The sequence below is a fragment of the Urtica dioica genome, chromosome 4, assembly GCF_054948205.1.
Source record: "Urtica dioica subsp. dioica isolate 48M chromosome 4, U.dioica_male_clone48M_v1_H2, whole genome shotgun sequence".
Lineage (NCBI taxonomy): Eukaryota > Viridiplantae > Streptophyta > Magnoliopsida > Rosales > Urticaceae > Urtica > Urtica dioica.
This window is the reverse complement of record NC_142759.1, coordinates 2,607,552-2,625,244: the sequence shown is the minus strand read 5'-3', so window position 1 is coordinate 2,625,244 and position 17,693 is coordinate 2,607,552. Positions and strand designations below refer to the sequence as shown.

At 36.9% G+C, this 17,693-nt stretch overlaps 3 protein-coding genes and 1 non-coding gene across 6 annotated transcripts; all 4 read left to right on the top strand.

Annotated features, from left to right (window-relative positions):
- Positions 1-780: 780 nt before the first annotated feature.
- Positions 781-3,515, top strand: LOC149399246 (uncharacterized). Its single transcript, XM_089613676.1, has 2 exons — positions 781-994; positions 3,060-3,515. The coding sequence occupies exons 1-2, from the start codon at positions 821-823 to the stop codon at positions 3,192-3,194; spliced, it is 309 nt and encodes a 102-aa protein (XP_089469802.1). The 5' UTR covers positions 781-820; the 3' UTR covers positions 3,195-3,515.
- A 2,860-nt stretch (positions 3,516-6,375) lies between these two features.
- LOC149399245 (antitermination NusB domain-containing protein) lies at positions 6,376-8,247 on the top strand. Of its 3 annotated transcripts, XM_089611073.1 has the most exons (7): positions 6,376-6,638; positions 6,707-6,730; positions 6,802-6,878; positions 6,958-7,046; positions 7,488-7,858; positions 7,941-8,086; positions 8,127-8,141. In XM_089611073.1, the coding sequence occupies exons 1-6, from the start codon at positions 6,486-6,488 to the stop codon at positions 8,055-8,057; spliced, it is 831 nt and encodes a 276-aa protein (XP_089467199.1). In that variant the 5' UTR covers positions 6,376-6,485; the 3' UTR covers positions 8,058-8,086; positions 8,127-8,141. The 3 variants fall into 3 exon arrangements, with proteins under 3 accessions (XP_089467199.1, XP_089467198.1, XP_089467200.1); XM_089611072.1 differs by having other exon boundaries at positions 6,381-6,638; positions 7,941-8,247; XM_089611074.1 differs by lacking the exon at positions 6,707-6,730 and having other exon boundaries at positions 6,381-6,638; positions 7,941-8,247.
- A 975-nt stretch (positions 8,248-9,222) lies between these two features.
- Positions 9,223-9,293, top strand: TRNAG-CCC (transfer RNA glycine (anticodon CCC)). Its single transcript has one exon. It is a non-coding gene; the product is annotated as a tRNA-Gly (tRNA).
- A 2,071-nt stretch (positions 9,294-11,364) lies between these two features.
- LOC149399243 (uncharacterized) lies at positions 11,365-15,333 on the top strand. The gene is made up of 3 exons (XM_089613033.1): positions 11,365-11,782; positions 12,285-13,665; positions 14,147-15,333. The coding sequence occupies exons 1-3, from the start codon at positions 11,473-11,475 to the stop codon at positions 15,123-15,125; spliced, it is 2,670 nt and encodes an 889-aa protein (XP_089469159.1). The 5' UTR covers positions 11,365-11,472; the 3' UTR covers positions 15,126-15,333.
- Positions 15,334-17,693: the final 2,360 nt, after the last annotated feature.

Here is a 17,693-nt window from a genome sequence, read left to right as displayed (position 1 = left end):
TTGCTTTATTGCTGCTCTTGAACTTGTTGTATTAGTTCACATCTTCTAGGCTCTTTATTGTTTGTAGCCCAAGTCTTGCGGACTAAGTGGACCTAGACTGATTGTCATTCATGGTTGGAGATGGATACCGGTAATTAACCGGTAGTTTCAATATTTCATTTTCTTGACGTTTCGTGAATTGCAGGTTAACCATGAAATAAACAGTTGAAATATAATCGCTTTGGTTAATTTTGACCTCGATTGACTTTAATCGGTTAAAATGTTAATTATATGACATTAATTTAATAAGTTGAAATGTCCATCTTTAATCGGCCTTGACGAGCTTTGGTCTTGATAAACGTGTTAAAGCGTTGTTGACTTTAACCATAAAGATCGATAATTTTTTTTTAATGATTAGCATCAAAGGAAATATTTCTATAGTCAACAAGAAATAAAATACAAATTAAAAATAACTATTTTCTAATTAAGTAATAAATCGCTGATAAAAACGTATAGTCGTCATTTCTCTGATCATGTATTATAAAGTATAAACAACCAATGCGAAATCAAGAAGCCAACCTTCACGTATTTTTCTAGCCAAATTTATTAAGCCATAAATTCAGAAAACAACTAGCTATTAGAATCATCCCATCTCCGTTATAACTTCCGAATTATAAACGACATGTAACAGCAACAATGTTAAATTAAAAAAAAAAAAATTGTAAACAATATTAAAAGAAATAAAAAAAGATCGAATATGATTATATTATAGCCTACTAAACAGTAAACACAGACACACACACTTTCTCTCTCCCTCTTTCTCTCTCTCTCTCTCTCTAAAATGGGAGGTTGTGCCACAAAGCCAAAGGTTTTGAACCCAGCGGCGGACCCACCGGTAGAGTCTAATAAAGAAAAGGAGGCGGTTGATGACGTGGCGGTGGTCGCCGGCGAGCAAGAAGTAGAGGACGGCCAAGGCAATAAAGAACGTCGCTCTCTTAGTCACTTGTTCAAAGAGGTACGCAATAACAACACATTACAAAACTATGAGTATATAATATCAATGATTATTGTCCTCTCTGTATTATATTTATATATGTTGGGTTATGGATTAATTAATTTTTTGGGGTAGCGAAAAGAGCAATCGGAATTGTTTCACTAATCACGAACTGACAAAAGATTTCGAAACCACCAATCACGAACTGATATGCATGAATCGATGTTTTTAAAAGTATATATGATTATGTTTAACAATATCGATAAGCTGACGTTATCTTAGTTTGTTACGTTAACTTAAGTTTCGTATCAAAATGATTTATTTAAAAGTAATAAACACAGACCATGTCTTCTCAGCATTATTCAGATTTCAGACCTCAGATATGCAATTTTTTTTTTCTGCTTGTTTGGGTTTGATCATAGGATTTGATTGATAAGATTTATATGTTTAAACTTTGAAATTAAACACATCTATAAAAGGAAAACTTTAGGACTAGGGGACTAAACGAACTCCTAGATCACTTTTACCTTTTAATCTTAGTTTTGGCGTTTAATCCCTTTAGTTTGTTTTTTTATTGTTTTTTTTATCCTTGTCATCACCTTGTAACAATATTTGATCCCAAAAGTACTTACTTTTATGACAAATCGTCACAAAGTGATCGTAGTTGTATCGTTTCTTAGTAGAAAAAAATGAAATTTGTCAAAATTTAATCATAGATATTTCTCTCTCTCAATTATTTGTGGGTTGCCCCTAAAAAATAATCAAATAACTGAATAAATTGTGTTGATGTCTTCAACAAAAAATACAAGTTTGTAATTTATAACTACTTTAAATGTGTATTTTAACAATGTCACTAATTATTTCATAAAATATACTGCTAAAATTTAAAATAAAAATTTCAATTTTCAGAGTTGTACCTAGTCATTTTTTTAATAAAAAAAATATAATGAAATAATAAGTTATTATACAATTTTTCATATAAAACGGAAATTTTACAGGTGTTAAAAAAAATGTCAAAAATGAAAATTTCAGGGTAGATACAATAATAATAAAAAAAAAAAAAGGTTTAAAGATCAAAGTGCAATTACTCGATAAAATTGCAACAAATATACACATTATACATATATATGATATCTACAAGTTGTTATGCAATTAATTATTTTCCTTTTATTCCTATCGATGGATCATGCTCATTAAAGGGTGGCTTCAATTGGTTGCTAATTAATGTTCACGAATTTAGATCAACAACCTCACTTTATTTCCTTACTCTGGTAATTGCTTTTGAAATTTTCTCCTACTGTATTCCAATGCTTACTTATTGAAATAATAAATACACAAAGGTGTCTTTTCACAGTTTGCTTTCAATCTTTCATGGGAAAATTTGTAACGGTGTGAATGGCGTTAATGTAACGACTAACGAGTGTGACCGCTAAATCATTTTGTCAACATAAACATTAATTTAAGTTACCAAACATACGATACTAGATAAAATCGTTATTAGTACAAAAATATATGTGTTGTATTTATTTCCCATTAAATGAAGAGCTGGCTATATACGTTACATACGAAGTTTAAGCCACAAAATTGACGTACGTTTATAGTTTTTATTTTATTTTCGAATTTTGACAAGCACTCGTCGTTATTTTATTTTTACTTGAAGTTCCTTTGAATTTTAAATAGAAAAATTCCATGTTCTTTTTTTTTCATTTAATTATAGTCCACATATTTTATAAAAAAAACTATTTGAATAGATCATTTTACCATTAAAAAAAAAAGATTATCATTTGAGTCGTACATTTGAGATTCTATCCTTAAATTGATGGAAGTTATAACAAAATACTACACGAGTCATTATTCCTAAGTCAAGAAGAGGCCAACGAAAAATTAATACATGCCACAATCCGTAATATTCATTATATTCACAAATCGGATGTGCTAATAGGCATTTGTAAATGTATGATGATACTTAATCAACTCATCCGTTGCGTATTAAAAAAAATATGATTCTATGTTTATAATCACCTTTTTGATTTTCATTTGAAATAAGATTGTTTTGTGGGTAAGAGCAATTTTTTTCTTTCTACAGAACGAAGAAAAAGGAAAGGATTTAACAGAAGGTGACGAGAAGGTTATACACAAGGCAGTGGAAAAGGAAAGAGCTGTTAATGAAGCTACAATTGAAAATGATAATATTGTGGTATCAACCGTTGAAGTTGAATAAATCCTTCTTGTTGCTGAAGAAAGAGTAGTTACAAAAGAAGCAAATAATGAAGACATTTCCCAAAAAGTTGATGAAAATGTTATAGCCACTGCACCAGAGAGGAAAGTCGACGACGTTTCAAGGAAAAACGAAAAGAAAACTGAGACGGAAAATAAAATTCGTGAGGAAGACATGGCGCAAGAGAATTTGGTAAAGTCGAATGTTGAAAAGCCTTGATCTTTTTCTTTATATATGTGTGTAGATTGTTATGTACGGAAAGTTTAACATTTTATTTGTACTGTTCTGTTTTTGCGGTAGCTCGAAATCATCTCTTTATCATTATGGATGATTTTTATTTTTTTGAAAATAAATGTAATTGTTATTTTAATTTATAATTGCATTTTCAGCTTTGTTTTAGGTGTGGCACATAATGGTTCAAGCACCAAAATGGTATTACGAATAGGAAAAAAAAATTGTTGCGACGAAACAAAATCACGGTCACTATCTCCGACTCGCGCGACCTAGGTCGATCTTCTTCGAGCGCGGCGGCGCCCCTTTCCTCCAGATCTGCACGTGACGGAGAGATGCGCTTCCCAAACCCAATGTGATCGCGTCTACCAAATCCGATGACATTCCCTTCTTCCGGCGTTCCTCGCGACGGTGATCGGGTCGTTTCAGCTCCAGAAACGTCTTTTGCCCTAGGTTCGCGCAATGGAGACCAACCGTTGGTCCCTCGCCCTTCGGATCTGACGCGGGTGGTCCCACTCGGCGACGTCCGATCATATTCAGACTCGGCAGCCAGTGGCGGACCCAGGTACAAGCCTCAAGAGGCTTGGGCCCTCCAAAGCCCAAATTTTCAGGCTTTAAAAAAAAATCAGCCTAAATTGATTTTTGGCCTCCCTTCCTTCCAAAATCTGGATCCGCCACTGACGGCAGCGTCTTCTCTGGGTGAGTCTTCCCTGACGAGGTCTGAACCAGTCCGGCGAGCACCGGGTGAGGACGAAGGCCGACTTGCGTTACTGCCTCCATCCGTGACTCGTCCAGATCTAACTTCTCGATCGGTGAGAGAGGAAAATCTTTTGTGAGGTCGGTCTGTGGCAGGAGCTTAAACGAGGAGGATGGGGATCACCTCCATCAAAGTCTCCACTGAAGGCCGGTCGGCGACGCAAAGATCGTCAATCAACGAATCATAGACGTGGCGTTTGAAGTTGATTGAAGAGGATCCAATGGCGAGATCGCAGACTATGAAGATTGAACAAGGCTGAAAATCGATTGAGGTCCCGGATGTCATCCATCAAAGCATCGACTTTAGCGAGCCGATTCCATCTTGCACCACCCCTCTTGTCACTTATCTGTTGCTTCATTTTCACAATAATAAATTTTCATTTATAATTCCACTTTTTTTACTTACACATGACACCATCTAAATATGTGAAGAAACAACTTTAATTCTGTGGATGACAAATAATTCTTGCAGGAAAAAAAATATTAAAATTTACTATTTTGCTACTTTTCTTATCCATTACATATTAGAAGAAGGAAAGCTTTTAACCTTGTTCCGCCACGTGGCGCCTCCAATCGGCGACACGTGGCGCCTCCAATCAGCGACACATGGCGGAACAAGGTTAAAAGCTTTCTTCTTTTTTTTTTTGGCCTTTTTGGCTTCCGATTTTTTTTTTTTTTTTTTTTTTTTTTTGCCTTTTGGCCGGAACCAGGTTTAATGGTTTTTTTTTTTTTTTTTTTGCCAATTAATGCATGAACTATACTAATGTGTATATATATATATATATATATATATATATATATATATATATATATAACATAATAATATTTACTATAAATATATTTTTCTATATCAGGTACACATCTGTACATTTATATTATTCCCTAAAAAAACATTATCTTGTACATTTATCCATTTCCATTACATCCATTACATATTATCCATAGCATAGTTAATAAGAAGTATAGCTTCTTCAACTTTTATCCACGTTCCGCCACGTGACGTCGCCATATGGCGACACGTGGCGGGGTTTTTTTTTTTTTTTTGCCTGATCCTTTTCTTCCTTTTTTTTTGCCAAACCTTCCGTGTTTTTTTTTTCAATTTTGATTTTTTTTCCCTTCCAAATATCAATATATTTTGTATAATTTTTTTTATGTATATTATAATCATGATTACTAATACTATATCAATAACATATATTTTCATTTATTTTTTTTCCCGATCTTTAATTTTTTTTCCCTCTCTCATCAATATATTTTGTAATATTTTTATTTCAACTTGAATCCTCGTGCCGCCAGGCAGCGATACGTGGAAGCCATTTTTTTTTCCTTCCGATTTTGATTTTTTTTTTTACTTCCGATTTTGATTTTTTTTTTCTTTCCAATTTGAATTTTTTATATTTTTTTTATGTATATTATAATCATAATTACTAATAATATATTATATTATATCAATAACATATATTATCATTTATTTTTTTTTCCGACCTTTAATTTTTTCCCTCTCTCATCAATATATTTTGTATACATTTTTTTTCCAACTTGAATCCTGGTGCCGCCAGGCAGTGACACGTGGAAGCCATTTTTTTTTTCCTTCCGATTTTGAATTTTTTTTTTACTTCCGATTTTGATTTTTTTTTTGCTTTCCAATTTTGATTTTTTTTCCCTTCCAAACATTAATATATTTTGTATATTTTTTTTTATGTATATTATAATCATGATTACTAATACTATATTATACTATATCAATAACATCTATTATCATTTTTTTTCCCGACCTTTAATTTTTTTCCCCTCTCTCATCAATATATTTTGTATATATTTTTATTTCAACTTCAATTCTGGTGCCGCCAGACAACGACACGCGGAGCCATTTTTTTTCCCTTCCGTTTTGATTTTTTTTACTTTCGATTTTGAATTTTTTTTTCCTTCTTTCATAAATATATTTTGTATAATTTTTGTATGTATATTAATTTCTTTCCTCCCTCTCTTATCAATATATTTTGTATAATTTTTTAATGTATATTATATTTAATACAATTAAAAGTCTAAACTTACTTTATTTTACTTATTTTTCTTTTTCATTTTTTTTTAAAAAAAATATTGCTGACTCGCGCGTAGCGCGTTTTTTTTAAACTAGTCATCAAAGAAAATAATATCAAGTTACACAACGTGGGTAGAGCAGTGGGGTATATAGACTTGTTATCCATCCAAAACCCACTTCTCCGTGGTTCAAAAAAAATAAAACCCCCAACTTCTCCTTCACTAAACCCTAATTCCTCGGTGGCCGCAAATCTTCCACCTCTTTCAATGGCATCCACCTACGCCGGCATGTCGTCGGCGGCGTCGCTGAGCAGCCAAAAGCAGCTTTCGTCATGCTCTTTCGTCAGACGCCACAACGTCCTCAGAATCTCCGCCATGGCCAACGAGTTGCATTTCAACAAGGACGGCTCGGCGCTCCAGGTCACTTTCCAGTCGTATCTTCTCTGCTGTGTTATTCTCACTCGATTAATTAACATTCATCTCTTCAGACTCTCAAGCTCATGTCCAAAGAGGCGACTACTCTCTCTCTCTCTCTCTGTGTTGTTGATGACGTGTCTCATTCTGACCATCCGTACGCGTGCAGGTGGAGGACAGAGAGAGCGCCAGAAGCGGTGGCCGCCGACGACTGAGCAGCCCCAGAGCGGGGAGAGAGCTGGCCCTGTAAGCAGTACTTAAATCGATAGAAAGCTGAATGAGTAAAAGTAAAAATAAATTCCATGCGATGTGGGTATATATGCAGGTCCATGATATACGCTTCATGCCTGCAAGGCTCGTCGGACCCGCTAACGCTGTTCAACAACAGAATCAACAGTCCCGATCCCCCCACAGGTACGCCGACTGATACATAGATGTGTTGAATTCCATCTTAAAATCGAACTGGTACTATGTGGAGAGGCTCAACTGATATATAAACTATTAAACTATTAGAATCTCAAGAGAGAGAATTCTAGAACAAAGATTGATTGAGAGAATTGAAAGAATATTCTCATTGATATTTTCAGTTATCGATTACAAGCTATATACTCTACTCTCTTGTTGTAACTAACTTCTGACTAGTGTTATAAGTTAAGCTGACTGTAGTTTAGCCGCTCCTCTTCCTTGTGTTGCACGGTTGTGCCTTCCTTCACACGTCATCGCTTACACTATTATAAACACATGTCCATTCACACACACAACAACCAATGTGAGACTATCTCACTTCAATAAGATGAACTCAAATGCGAATTCTTTGACAACATCGATTCCTGGTTGAACTCTGTGAATGTGCAGACGAGGCGTCGTTGGGGTCGTGCGTGTGGCGATACGACGAGATGAGGCTGGGGGGCCCGCCGGTGAGGGTGGAGACGGCGGAGGAAGAGGAGGAGCTGGAGCGGCGGGAGAGGGAGGAGTCGGGGATAGAGGCGGCGGTGCTGGGTGGGCCCCCCAGGGAGGTGTACGCGAGGCACACGCTGGAGCTGGCGAGGTCCCTGCTGATGGCGGTGACGCGGCGGTGGGACCAGAACGTGGCCCACATCAACGCCCTCGCCCCTCCCCCTTGGAACCACGACGCCGGCGGCCGCATCCTCGAGCTCTGCATCCTGCACCTCGCCATGTCCGAGATCGCCCTCCGACGAACGCGCCACCAGATTGTTATCAACGAGGTAAAATAAAATACCTCTTGTTCCTAATGCCACCTCTCGTTACCTTGAATTTGTGTGGTTTGACTTTGACTTTGACTCGCAGGCTGTTGACTTGGCTAAGCGCTTCTGCGATGGAGCCGCACCACGCACCATCAACGGCTGCCTCCGTTCATTCCTCACGCTCCAACAACAACAACAACAACAACAGAAGATTAGTTGATTAAGTTTTGATTGCAAACCGTTATTCAACGTTGTAGTTCTCTTCTAGCTTTGGGAGCTCTCGGCTCAATACGAAACTTTATCTAAACTTAGTTACCTTGGACGTGTTAAAATGGCACTTTGAAACCTTGATTTTTCGTAAATACACAAAATATCAAGCAGGGCCGGCTTAATACATTTTGAGGCCTAAAGCCAACGTTCCGAGAATAGAGCCTTTTTTAGAGAAATGTGTATGACTTCAAATTTACAAGAGTATTAGTGGTGTCTAATGTGGAGTAACTAAGCGAGTATCAAATGCACAACAGCTTCCTCGTCGAATCTCACAGTTGAGTTGTCATTCTTTGATTGTAGCTTGATGCGCAAGCAGTTCAATTAATATTAGTATTGTAAATTTATAATAACTTAAATATAAAGGAAAGAAGAAGAAAGGTAGTATTGCCAGTATTTCTCTTCTACTTCACTCTCTCTTCTCTGATTTAGATTTCAAGAAATCGTCTTAAGGTATCGAAGCTCGTCGCCGTTTTTGGCTCAGCTATAATGTTCGTTGTGAAACAGCGAAGCGCAAAGGAGAACGAACCCGATAGCGAAGGATAGTTTATGAATTTCATTTCGCAATCGTCAAACTATCAATTATTGGAAATATGATACTGTTTTTTTTTTTTTTTTTTTTCCCCCTTTTTCTTGCATTGTTCTTGAGGTTTTCGGTGATAAACAGAGCTGTTTTTGCATCATATGAGGTTTATCAATAGGATTCTTTCTTCGGCAGGTCTTCTTCCTTTTCTTTGCTTTGATAGGATTACGCAAGCACTTGATCGCCGTTCTAGTACATTTTTTTTTTTGGAGATTTAGATAGTTGTGCTTCCCGATTTGGAGAGTTTGGTCGGTGGAGAGACTAGACGAGACACACCGGCTTTCCCAGAGAACTTTATCATTCACGAAGGTCGATCGAAAACCAGCAACGAGAACATTGCGTACTCATTTTCGGCCACGCCCATATCACTCGTTCTAATCAGGGTGTGAAATATGACTACCTTACTATACTCTTCTGTGAGAAATCATTCATTTGCTACATATCTTAACCTTGACTTGTTTGAGGAAAAATGTTTGATTGGAAGCTTGGCTGAGGCATATTTTAAATATCTAAGTAATAATATTCTCAGTATCTGGCGCATCTGGTGTAGTGGTATCATAGTACCCTCCCACGGTACTGACCAGGGTTCGATTCCCTGGATGCGCAATGAAATGAAGCTCTTATTTTGAATGCTTGTACTTTTTCGTATATAATTTTTTTTTTTCTGCGAAAAAGATTTAAAGTTTTACTTCACTGGGAAGTTGTAATCGTTATGTGGTCGGAAAAGAAAATATATAATTTTTTTTTAGAGGGCTCAAACCGGTGCCCATTTTAAGAAGAGGAACCGAAATTTGATTTTCAATTTTTTTTTACATGAATAATATATAATACATAGATTTAACCATATATAGTAAATACATAATTGAGTGTATACACCTGAAATTTGATTCACTTAAAAAATTTCAGAACACATGAACATTTGATAGATGGGAAATTGACGGCATTTGTTTGGTAATTATCAAAAATCAATCAAAAGTCACATATATTACTAAATCACTTATACAAAAATTATAATATCTTTAATGAAATCTGTCACGAAATCTACACTTCTATCCTTTCGATCAGAATTTAGAGAATGTTTGGAGAATTTTAGTGTCACGATATTTTTCGATTTCGTAACGAATGTAATCACGATATGACAGATTTCAATAAAGGCATATACGTTTTGCACAAATAATTTAATAAAAAATGTGTAAATTTTGAGTTTTGATTGATTTTTTTGTAATTGTCAAAGTATAATTGTTATCTATTTCCCGTGATATATGCCCTTACACTTGAAAATACATTGTATGAAAGTAGGTGGAATAAATTTTCTCTTTTTTCTTTTAAAATATAATATAATATATATATAGTAAATAATAATAAGGGTAATATAGCTAAATAGCCTCCCTTATTTAGACAGATTTGGATTTGGCCAACATTATGTTAATTTTGGGTTAATAGCCAGCCCAATTTATTTACACGTTTTAAAAATACCAAAAACCCCTAACATGTTCCCGCCCACTACATTACTGAAATAAATTCATATAAATCAATATATTATGATAATAACTGTAGCGGTTATTGATGAACATCATAAAGATCCGTAATTAATACCATTAACTGCAGCGGTTATTTCACACAATATTCTCTCTCACACGCTGTTTTCTCTCTCACACAAACAGAAAATGTCAAACATCGTCTTCTTCTCCTTCTTCTCTTCTGCGCGCGGCCACCAGCACCAGCCCGAGCCCGAGCTTCTCTTCCTCGCGCGCCCCATCCCGCTGAGACCGAGCGCCGCCGTCTTCTTCTCCTTCTTCTCTTCTGCGCGCGGACACCACCACCAGCCTTAGCCCAAGCTTCTCTTCCTTGCGCGCGCCATCCCGCTGAGACCGAGCGCCGCCGTGCACGACCGCCGCGAGCCGCCGAGCATGCCGCCGACGAAGAGACACCGGAGAATTTCAGGAATTTCAGCGTTTTTTTTTATGTTTTTTAATTTTTATTTTTTATGTCGTGGTTTGTTTATGGTTTCTTGCTGAGAGAAGCTTATGGTTTTTTTTTTTTTTTTTTTTTTTTTTATTTTATTTTTATACAGTATGTTCGTGTAAATAGATATCATATTTACAGTATGTTCGTGTAAATAGAAATCATATTTACAGTATATTCGTGTAAATACGAAGCTTATTTACAGTATATTCACTGTAAATACAAAGCCTATTTACAGTATACTTGTGTAAATAAACTGAAAAATTCTGGAAATATTTTGAGCACGAAAATTCTGGAAATTATGAATATATGGAAGACAAAATAATATCAATGAATGAAGAATTAATTCGAAATTAATTACCTAATGAATTGCAACGAAAATAGAAACTAATTACCTAAAGTCAACGTTGAAAATTTCCAAATACATAACAATTAATGGCTGAGAACTTTCAAAATCTGCTCAAAATTCAAATTTCAAATTTGAAAACTTCCCCAATTCGGTTTCAATATTTAATTCGATTTTTTTTTTAAAAAAAAATGCCTAAAGGACGAAAAGGTAAAACTAATTCAATTAATAAGCTGCCACGTAAGCAAGATGGCTATTTACGGGAAATTAACGAAAGGTTGGCTAAAATCAAATTGCTAGTGTTTTAGATAGCTAAACAGCTAATTATTTGTAATAATAATTGAAAAAGGAAAAGGAAAAAAAAAAAAAAGGGTTTAGGGTTCTAGTAGAGCATTTGCTCCCATTTGTCTTAAACCCCAGCAATGGTTGGTATTGCAAGGTGAGAGAGAGAGAGAGGGAACCGAGTCAGAGACAATGAGACGCCTCTCTTCTTCTCGGACGGGTCTGACGATCCTCCACGTGTCGCTGAGCCGTGGGTCCCACACGGCGGCGTCAGAGGGTTCGCGGCAGGTGAAAGTGTCAGTGTGGTGGGACTTGGAGAACTGCAACGTTCCGTCGAAGACCAACGTCTTCCGCGTGGCCTCCGCCATCTCCGCCGCCGTGAGGGCCGCCGGAATCAGAGGGCCGATGGAAATCACGGCCTTCGCAGACATGATGCAGCTCTCCAGGATCAAACAGGAGGGCCTCTCCGTCACCGGCGTCAACCTCGCCCACGTCCCACGCAGTTCGTGAGCTTGAATTTTGACTCATTATTATTGATTGATGATCTTATGAAACAGTCAAGTTGGTTAAAGAATTGGCTTGTGTTTTTTTTGTTCTGCGTGTCTCATTTCGCATAATTAGCGATGGTATGATTTCTTGGTTTTGTTATTTAGTGTTGATGACTGTGCTTTCGCATTTCCTTGGCTGTGTTTGATTACTCCTGGAAAGGATGATCAGTCAATGATGAAATAGTCAAATTGGTTTCATACTTTGTGTCTTTTTTCTTCTCCAAAAAGTTTGATATTGCAATGTCTCTTGCCATTGGTTATGAAAAACCTTGAGCCTTGGCGTGATTTCAGGGTCCTCTATGTACTTTTTCTTTTTTCTTTTTTGTTACCGATAAGATGGTATTTAGGCCAAAATCTAAGTTGCAGAGATATCCGTGAAAATGAAATGGTTTATCAAATTGTCACCTTTTAATAAGAAACTAATCTGAACTTTTCATTTTTCTTAATTACATTCAGATGGGAAAAACAGCGCTGATCGATCGATCCTAGCAAACCTCATGTACTGGGTCTCCCAAAATCCTCCGCCGGCCCACCTCTTCCTGATCTCCGGCGATAAGGACTTCGCCGGAGTCTTGCACAAGCTCCGGATGAGCAACTACAACATACTGCTAGCCTCGCCGGAAGAAAACTCCCCCGCAGTCCTTTGCAGCGCTGCGAGCGTAGTGTGGAACTGGCACGACCTTCTCCGGGGAGAGAACCTCGCCGGAAAATGCTTCAACCAACCGCCCGACGGTCCTTACAATTCGTGGTACGGCCGTTACAAAGCGCCTCTTCTAGACCCTTTCACGGCCTCAGAAGCTTCCGATGAATACAAGTCCGGATCGGAGACCGACCTTCCACTTTATCTGGGCACCCCGGCGATCATCAGGAGGCGGATCCGTCGGATACTGAAATCGAACCACCCCGACGGAACTTTCATCTCAGATATCCGCAACGAGTTGGGTAAAGACGAGAGCTTTGATAAGGAAAACTATTACGGGTATAAAAAGTTCATTACCTTTCTTTTGTCGATGGAGAATGATATTTTGAGGGTTATGAAAGCTAGTAACGGTCAGTACGTGGCGTATTATATCTCGCATTCGAATGGACGTTCGGAGTCGGGTTATGACCGAAAATCTTTTGAAGACGAGGATGCGAAGAAGACTCCGCAGAGCTCGACGGAAAAGGCGAACGAGAAAGACGGGTCGAGGAGTGCTGAAGATGTGATTAGAATGACTGAGGTTTGGTCCGACAAAAAGATTGTAGAAAATCCCGGAGATGAGAAGGTTATCGAAGTGGTCGATGGAGATCAGAAGATCGCCGAAAGAAAAGATCTTTTTCATTCAAGTGATGAGAAGATCGCTGAACCAGTTAAATCGCCGGAATCAGGAAACAAATTTCCCGTCCTGGTGCAACTCGAGCCGTCATCCGAGCCCGGGATTCTCATAAGGTTTTGGAGGAAATGGTTCGGCGGTGAAAGCTTTGGTTCTGATACCAAGAGCTACGGAGGTGGAATGAAATCGGAGGAAAGCGATACGGAGAAGGATTTGATACCAAAAACAACAGCTGCTTTTCCCAGTCCTCCTTCACACTCTTCCCTTCTTGGCAAAATGGCGAATTCAGAATCGTTAGAGAAATTCGTTGCGAATCTGGGTTATACTGACCGAATCCGAAGTTGGTTTATGAATACTAATACCTCGGAAACTGGAAAACCGAGCGATCGTTCTTCTGACGAGGAAAGGCTGATTGCTAGACATTCTATGCAGAAACTTTTCTCTCAGGACTCGTTCTGGAGTATCATGGACACGTTTATGGACACGCCCAGAGGATCGCTTCTTGTGTCCGAATCAAAAACCAGGTTTTTTCAAGGATTGCATTTTCCTTTTTAACGCTCTTGTATTTTTATGCACCTTGCCATTATTTTTTTTTTCTTCAATAAATGACACTTTCCTTTTTTCCTGTAGAGTTCTAAGTTTTAGATATGTAAAGCATGATTAGAATCGTAGATTTAGAAGAACTGTGAAATTCATTCCAAGACAGACTTTTCTTTTTTCCCTCTATTGTTATCTCACAGCTTACTTAAAGGGAATAAACCATAATAAATTTATGATTGAAAAGAACTGAGAAACGAAGCCAAGTAAAAGCGACTCAGTAACACTTTTTAAACTGGTTATATTTTCTTAAAGTGATTTCTTTTATAATGACAGAACATTGAGTCATTGCTGTTACATTATTTTTTAAACATGATTAGAAACGCTGTAACTTTCTCAGCAAGTTAACGTGAAACTACTGTAAAACCTGATCACAAAACTCTTTCGTGTCTACAATATGTTTGCCAGGCAAGAGATGGCACGCGAACTCCGAAGTAAAGGACCGTACTGTCTTTTACCTCTCGAGGAAAGAGATGTGTCTCGTTTGGTTGATTTATTGATCGAAGAGAAGAAGTGGGTCGAAGAGTGTCCCTCGGAAGCTTTCCCTTTCAAGCTCTCCCGCACCGAAAAGAACTCGGAGCCGGAGACTCACCCTCGCGAGAAGGACCCAAACAGCTTGAGCTCTCTCTTCAGGAGCCGCGGCGAAGAAGCAAAATCACCGGAGAACAACGTTTCTCAATCTGTCGGAGAAGAAGAAGAAGAAGAAGAAGAAGAAGAAGTAGAAGGACCTCTTCCGGCGAGGTCCAAAAGCAAGGTCTTGGCGGACTGTAAGAGCCTCGTGGACGAGATAGCGAGGGAAAATCCGAGAGGGTTCTTCGCGGGCTTGTTCAGAAAGAAGTTTTTCGATACGTACGGCTATCACCTCGATTACCAGAGGCTCGGGTACCACGGGGTGAACCCGTTGATAAACAGCATGTCCGGCGTCAAAATAAAGTCCGGTTACATCGTTCCCGAGGCACCGCCGCCGACGAACGGGGACGGCTTCACCGACTCGAACTGGGAAGAGCTCGGCCCGATCGCGGACTCGAGACCGAGCTTCGAATCTCAAAGGGCGAAAACGGAAGCGGACTTCGAGTACGAGCCGGCGGTCTCGGAGGACGAGCTCTCGGAGCGAGACGAAACCCGTCCCGTCGAGAAGAAGCTCGGGGAAGAGGCGGACGATAGCTCTCTGCTTCGGATCCTCGATTCTTGGCACGAAAGCAAACTCAGCGACGCTCGGAAGAAGAAGCAGCACGGGACGAAGAAGGGCATCTCTTTCGTGTTGGAAGCTGAGGAAAGCGATAAGGAGAGAGAGCGGAGCAAGCTCGCGGATAACATGCTGCTGAGTCTGAGGACGTCGAACGAGGCGTCGTCGGAGAAGGAAAAGAAAAAGGTTTTGTGTCAATGAGAAGCAGGGTTTTTTTATTTGACCCCTATTTATTATTTTCTCATTAAGGAAATTGGAATGTTGATGATGGTTTATCAATTTGTAGTAGGATCTCCTTGGGTCTGGTTCTTTCGGAATAAGCTTGGAATGTTGATGGGTTTTACTTTGTTTTGTAGCACTATATAGTATATTCTTCTTTCTAATTTCGAGAAAGAAAATATCTAACTATTGGCTCTTATTAATTAATATATTATTATTTGGTATATTTTGATATTTGAATTGGTCTTTCGTATTCCAACCAATTTTAGTTTTTTTTTTTTTTTTTTTAAAGATAGTTTTGGTGCGAGTGAAAATTGGAGTCACGACCTCTGCTTTGAAGGTCGGGTGAAAATAAAATTACCAACTACGTTATGCCAGAAATTATATATTCCAACCAGTTAGTTTATGATTTTTGACAAGTATCGGAGTAAATATCGGTAAAAAGCATGGGAAATCTGAATGAAAAATATGAGGGGATCAAAATAAGTATACAAAAATTTACAAGGCAAAAAATTGATAAATTTTGGCGTAAAACTTGCAACTTTCAAAAGTTTAGGATGCAGCAAAAAAAAAAAAAAATCACTAGCTCTGCACGTTTTGCGTGTGTGTATATATATATGTATTTAAAAAAGAAAAAAGAAAAAAGGTGAGTGAGCTAAAGTCCAAAATCGACACAAATTCTCAACATAATATTTTTTGTTTTAACCACTGTCACCCTAGGTCCCATTTCTTTAAAAAGAGGTTTGTTTTACTAGTGTCAAAATAATTTTCTTGTCCAAGGCTTCGCGTTGGTATTAAATTTATTAAAAAATATGGTATGCAGAATTGACATTGATCTAATTTGTGAAAACTGTGATTATTAACTTTAGTATAAGTTTATGATTGGATTTGTATCCAAAATGGTTGAAAACAAATATTCATTACCTCTTATAAAAAGTCGTGGAACTTTCATATTTCAATTCATTTTCGTAAATTTCAAGCATCAAAAATCCAATATTTAGCTTTGAAACTTTGCAGAATCACTAGTGATATATTTTATTCACCGATAGATTCTATGGAAGCTACTTGTAATTGATGTCTGAATATTCTATTGGATTTATGGTGACAAATACTTAAAGACCATTTTCACAATTATATGCTATTTTTTTTCGATAAAATAAATTATGTTACTATATTGTTGACCGTGAGTACTTATCTCGTTAGTTTGCAATGAAAGTACATGTGGAATGCTAAGCTGTTGTGAACACATAAGTTATGCATATTTTAATTAATAATCATATTAAAACAAACAATTAAAACCAATTAGAATTAGAATACAAAAGAAAGCCCACAATTTTTGAAATCCCTAAATCATTTCTCTTTTTCTTTCTTCCTATTCCTCATAAGAAGGTGCAAAATTGACCACATTCCCCTTAAAATGACCATTTGCATAATAAAGTTGCTACAAACTTTGTATGTTTCTTTTATTACTTAAAAAGTGTTTTCCACTATTCTAACTTGAATGGTATAATAATAAAAAAAATTGAATAAAGTATTTATTTGATAATTATTATAATATAATTCAAAAAAAATTCAAACTGTACTTTGTTTTAATGAAGGAAATTATAAAACAGTTTTTAGGTGTTTTTCAATTTTTTCCCTCAATTTTTTAGTTTTTTTTTTCCTTTTTGTTTACTATATTATCTTGACATCTCTTTCTCTTCTCTCAACACCATTCAATCTTCCTCACTTTCGATTATCGATTTTTTTTTATTTTTTATTTCACCAGAAAACTCAAGTTTTACGACTCTGACGAAAAAAATAAATTAAAATCTAATATCTCAACAACCGGAACTCCGTTTCACAAACCGTATATTGGATCGTTATCCTCTCGTCGAGTAGATCAGTTTGCACAATTTTAAATCAAATTTTAGTTTCAAAATTCGATAGTTGTCGTTTTGACTTTGACGATAAATGTGGTGTTTTCCGATGACTCTTTGACCAATCATCAAAACGAAAGATACTACAATGATATTCGAAACAAAGGCTTTCAATTAGTATATATCTCGACGCATAATTCTTCTGTGTATTAATATACTAAAACTACCAAAAAAAAAAAAACTGAATAAAAAAATTAAATCTTCACCAAACATTTATGTGAAAACAACTGCAACAAATTATTAGAGTACAACTATAAAAAAACGAAAAACAGAAAACAAAAACATTTTGAGTGAACTACGAAACAAGCTTTCATCAAGCCAAAAAAAAAAAAAAAAAAAAAATTCAACGTCCTTTTCCTGAACCATGCGGCCACCATCTCGACCCTCCTTTTGTGAGAATTTGGGATTTGTGTGTTGCCTTGAGGTTTGTAATTGTAATAATTTTCTAGGTAGGTTACTATTTTTGTAAGATGGTAAATGAACCTACTTTGTAATCTCATATTAAAACTCGGGAACATATAGCAAAATGAAGCTAATCATGAGAAACCTAATTACTTCATTAGAATTACACAACTTCATTAGAATTACACAACCCAAACCAATATAACGCAAAATGTGTATGCAGTATGCA